A 5,182-nucleotide genomic window follows, 5' to 3' on the forward strand; every position below is an offset into this window, starting at 1 on the left:
CCTCTATTTAAGGAGATAAATAACCAGCATATAAGTGTCAATATTAATGTGATAATTGTCCCTAAAATAAAGCCTAATTACCATTGATTGGTTCTGGAAATAATCTTGAATTCGAGAAAGAACATTTGCATTTGACCTTTCTGGTTAGGGATATAATTTGTTGTACTAATGAAAGCTTCATCATGCAGGTGTTCCTTCACTGCAAGTTCGGCTGATGGGAAGCAAATTCAGGTGGATAGTAGATTCTAAAATTCCACATAGAAATAGAAAATGCTGGTAATAACACCATGCATATCTTCTTTTTTGAAACAGGGGATGGATAATGAAAAGATCACTTGCGATTGAACGATTCGGTGCAAAACAGTGCAAGATGATCTTCCTACAGCAAAACCTAAAAATGATTAGCGGAAGAATTCAGCACTAATATTGGGAAGGGTGGCTAAGAAATTTTAGGGTTAGAAAAACAAAACATGCGGAATAAACCAAAACACGTGGTTCAACAACACATGCCTGTGTTAAAATCCTCATTAGTTATGTCACCGTAGTAGGAGTAAGGGGGAAAAAAAAGAAACAAGATTGTTGATTTGCAAGTCGAAGAAGATAGCATATTCACAGACAACATTCGGGAAACTAAAGAGGAATTGCAATTTTCTGGTAGGAGATAAGGATGTTTTTCCATGGTGATGATGTTAAGTTCTAAAGATCCAAAGACTACTCCAGACCCTACAAAATTCAGTAACTCAATGAAATCTGCTGCCAGACACATAGAATTACAGTTGAAAAATCAAGAGGTGCAACACATTACATGACCATGAAATAAGATGTTTAATAATCAAAAAGTCTCTACGGACAAATAAATCATGAAAGGAACGAAAAAAAGAATGGAACTTCAGAGGGAAAAAGAAAAACAAATTTGTATGGAACTTAACCTTTTGTTGCATATCAAGTGACGATGCCACCATTTAACAAAATATATCATAGCATTATGTCAAGCACCAATCAAATAGTATTACCTTAGTATCTTTATTAAATCTCACGATAAAAAAAAAACTCCAGGACCTCTGTAGGGGAGTGAGTGAGTAACGAAATTAGGTGACTTTTGTTTTAACTAATTTAGCTCGTATTCGAGGTTGAGTATTATATGAAGAGGGATACGGACTTTGCGAAATTGAACGGAGGGCATGAAAGATGTTAAATAATRCCGTCAAAACCGAAGGAATAAAAAGAGAAAAACAAGAACATACCTATAGGAAGACTGGAAAAAGGCGGAACGCAGAAACAGAGCTGCAAGGAAAAGGGATGGTCAGCGATCGTGATGCTGCGCAGGTAGAGAAACCTATAGGAAAACCTAAAAACGATTAGAAACCTATACTAAATTTAGGCAACCTGAAAGCAACCTGCGATTTTCTGAAAGCAACCTGCGATTTTTGAGGCGATTGAAGGCGATTGTGAAGCRATTGAGGAACGATTCRGCGGTCGAATGAAGCCCTAAACCCAAAACGCAAAAGCAAAACTGAAACAGATGAAAATGGAGAGCGAAAACCCAAAACCCAAAAGCAAAACCTAAAAACAAAACTCAAACAGTTCATACCTGAAAGCGACGATTGAAGGTAGTATAGATGTGAAGCCGATTGGAAACGACGAAGGCGATTGAAGGCGATTGTGAAGCGATTGAGGAACGATTCGGCGGTATAGATGTGAAGCCGATTGGAAACGACGAAGGCGATTGAAGGCGATTGTGAAGCGATTGAGGAACGATTCGGCGGTGGGAACGATTCGACGATGGACGACTCTTAAAGGGAACATCTTGGGGAGTGAATCGTCGTCTCGGGAGCCGATAAGGGAGGAGTGTTCTTGGGGGAGGGGAGCCGGGTAAATTGAAGAGGCATATTGGGGGAAGGGAAGGGAGGCGTGTAAAGGAGGCGTGTAAAATAGGTTTAAGGGTATTTTCGGTATTTCAAAAGTTAAGACTTTGATCAAATTTGTTTAATAAGGTAGTATAGATAAAGCGTAATTTGAAATTAAAAATGATTTGGTGGAACATCAATAAAGACTTTAAACAAGTCAGATCTAATCTCAAGATTAATTTACACAACCAAGATTGAATCGTGGTTTATCAACTCACTGTGGTCAATATTCTATATAATTAAAAGTCTTGATCTTTAAAAACATATTTATTAGACTTAAGATAATGTGAAATAAGTCTGTTTTCATGAGACTTATAAGACCACCTTTTTACAACTTGAAACTTTACAGTAAAACACCATGAAAGTAACCTTTCACAGTGTTTTTGTTGAAAAGGTTCGGATCTTTTTTATCTTCAAAATGTTTTGATGTAAAGCTTCAAGTGTAAAAATTTGATCTCACAGGTCTCTAAACTCAAACCTATTTATTATCATCATATATCTTTCATCTCTTTTTTTCATATAAAACAACAATGATGGTTTCATTTATATAAATAATGATTTGAATCATAGCCTAAAATATATGGGTATTTATCACAAGAACTTATAGCAAGTATCTATTATATAAAAACCTGTCAAAACATGCATACTATAATACTACTATGAAGAGAGGGTGTAGGTTCATTTGTGCATATATAAACTTTAAATAAAAAAGATAATGAATTGAATAAATGTGTATGAAGAGCATGATAAATGATAATGAGCCATAGATGATCTCACATATAAAACTCAACAACTATTGTTGTCCATGTAACATCCATCCACATGAAGATGAAGGAATTTCATTAATAGAATAGCCTACTAACATATCACAAAACCAAACTCAAATTGAAGAGGTCATAAAACCAACTAATTATATGTTCTTCTTCCTTATTTTGCCTTTGCCGCGATACTTCCTTTTGCTCAGCTTCAGTTTCTTTTTCAACCTCCTCCCGATAGGTTTCAACGACTTTCTGCTGCTGCCTTCATCCATCTCCACATCTGCTATATTCAATCAATCAATCAATCATACACATCAACAACTCAATCCATTCAACCAAGATTCAGATTCAATAAGCAGATCAGCTACTAGTCTGATCAGGGCAATAAGGGAGCTTATGTTATGATCCACCTTGTAAAACCATCTTTAGTCCATCACATTCACATATCTAACTTTATACAAAATGCTCAAGTTCACATGAACTCTACCACAATACGTGTTCGAGAAAATGATATGAAATCTGCTATTCTAGAAACCCAGAATTTATAGAAATAAAAATGTTTGGTCACACAAACATATGAATATTTGATACCAAACCAAAGGAGGCAGTGTATCCCATTTGGAGGTGAGATGAAAGCAAACATGTCCACTACCCGAGGAATAGAACAACTATTTTCATGAAGACCCGTAGCTTGAGAAAATTGTGTGAGACAAAGACAGTTTGCCCAAAAAGTTTGAAGACTTCGAAAAAGCCAAGAACTCTAAAGTGGTGAACTTGAGTCAAGAAAGATATGCCAAATATTGAAAGAAAGAACTAAAACTAGTTAAAATTATGCAACACCAAAAAAACAGAAATGTATGGAAAAATAGCAAAGGCACAGGGGCATCTAAAAAAAATATCATATTAAGATTATATATCAAACTAGGGTAGATTAATAATATTTTAGTTTTTGTCCCATCTTGTTCCACCTATTTTGGTAGAACAAGAAAAAGCCTATTTTGTCCCATGTTGTCCCACCTTGTCCCAATCTTGTCCCTGTCCCATGTCGCGCCAACGTGGGACAGTGGGTTCTTGTGAGATTTGTCCCATCCTGTCCTGTCCTGTCCCATGTACCAAACACAGCCTTAGTGAAAATCTCATCTTCCCTGGGTTTGAATCCAGGCACTACCAAAGCCCTTGTGGCCATGGAGGTTCACTAGACGACTACAAAACATTCATGGTCGCCCGAGAATCAGTCAGTGTGCCTGAGTTGGCCCAAGGACCTACGGTTACCCCAACAAAATAGCAAAGAAAAGAAAAAACTACTTAGTCTGCTATCCAATAACTCCTATCAGATACATCACTCAAGAATTCCATCATTGAGAAGATTTAACTAATCTCCATAACTTTGAAAAGCTTAATTCAGCAATTAGTTGCTGATTGAAGTAATTGGAGACTTTATGCCTAGTTGGCCAACTGATTCTAGCTATTGGAAGGTTAATACTTATGGGTGCAGTTTAGCTGATTAACATTCTTACTTGCTGATTGTTTAGATTTGGATATTCAAGTAGTCTCCTTTAGAAAGATATTGAAGGTAAAATTATCTCAATGCCTCCAACTTTAGCCACCTGCTTATATGATTATCTGATTATGTTTCTTAGAAAACACTCTTCCAAATACCCAGACATACCTTAAATGAGATTTTAATATCCATAACCTTCTCATGATTGTAAACCCCTTTTTTCTTATATAGCCAGGAGGTAATGAATTTAATTAAAGGTCATGACTCCCAAAGATAGGAAAGCACATTTGAATTTACAAAGGGCAAGTAACTCAAATACATCTTTAAAAGTGGAAAACCCAAATCGATATTGCAAATCCCACGATTATAAACACTTCACATAGTCATTCACCGATTAATAAACCGCATGAAAGAAGTTGTGCGTAAGAAAGAAGTACCCATATCGGCGTTGCTGCTGGTGGTGGTGGTGGCGGCGGCGGAGACATCCATTGAAGCAGTTTCATCGGGACGAGTACGAACAGGGAGCTTTGGGGCGTTAAGGGCGGCTTCAAGGGCAGCGAACTTGGCTTCGTCTTTCTTTTCATACAAGGGCTGAACCATCTCTCTTCTAATAGCTCTCAGTCTCTTTTCTTTCTTCGATCTCATTGATTTCGCCATTTTTTTCTTGTCTTTCTTTCTCCTCTCAGCCTCACGTCGCTGGGATTGGGAAAGAGGTATCGTTAGGGTTTAGGGGAGCAACACGCATTTATACCTGGTGCAAAATTGAATCCTTTGGAATTACTAAAATTGCACTATTGGTCCCTCTACTTTTAATGTGGGTTTTGAAATTGATTATGCAAAATCAAAATTATAATTAGATTAAAAAATGTAATAAAACGTAACACAAAAGATATTATTTATTCAGAAATTAAAAAAACCTAGAGAAAGAACATTATTTTTATCTTTTGGAGTTTGGATCAAGGTATTAATTAATCATCAATTTACAGGCTGATAATTCTTTGTTCATAGATGGATCA

General features: G+C 36.5%; 1 protein-coding gene across 2 annotated transcripts; it reads right to left on the reverse strand.

The window, feature by feature from the left end:
• Positions 1–2,644: 2,644 nt before the first annotated feature.
• Positions 2,645–4,874, reverse strand: LOC112503700. 2 transcript variants are annotated; one of them, XM_025107687.1, is made up of 2 exons: positions 4,604–4,874; positions 2,645–2,945 (listed from the first exon to the last, which is right to left on the reverse strand). In XM_025107687.1, the coding sequence occupies exons 1-2, from the start codon at positions 4,821–4,823 to the stop codon at positions 2,818–2,820; spliced, it is 348 nt and encodes a 115-aa protein (XP_024963455.1). In that variant the 5' UTR covers positions 4,824–4,874; the 3' UTR covers positions 2,645–2,817. The 2 variants fall into 2 exon arrangements, with proteins under 2 accessions (XP_024963455.1, XP_024963454.1); XM_025107686.1 differs by having other exon boundaries at positions 2,645–2,948; positions 4,604–4,871.
• Between the last annotated feature and the right edge of the window lie 308 nt (positions 4,875–5,182).

This window comes from Cynara cardunculus, unplaced genomic scaffold, assembly GCF_001531365.2.
Source record: "Cynara cardunculus var. scolymus isolate 2C unplaced genomic scaffold, CcrdV1 Un_Scaffold_3602, whole genome shotgun sequence".
In the NCBI taxonomy this organism is placed as follows: domain Eukaryota; kingdom Viridiplantae; phylum Streptophyta; class Magnoliopsida; order Asterales; family Asteraceae; genus Cynara; species Cynara cardunculus.

What these genes read in the sequence shown, in the direction of transcription:
- LOC112503700 (XM_025107686.1), bottom strand. Translation starts at nt 4,823, where the DNA reads ATGGCGAAATCAATGAGATCGAAGAAAGAAAAGAGACTGAGAGCTATT. An exon ending in CAGCAGCAACGCCGATATGG is followed by an intron (nt 2,949 to 4,603) that starts GTACTTCTTTCT and finishes GATTGAATATAG; the next exon opens with CAGATGTGGAGATGGATGAA.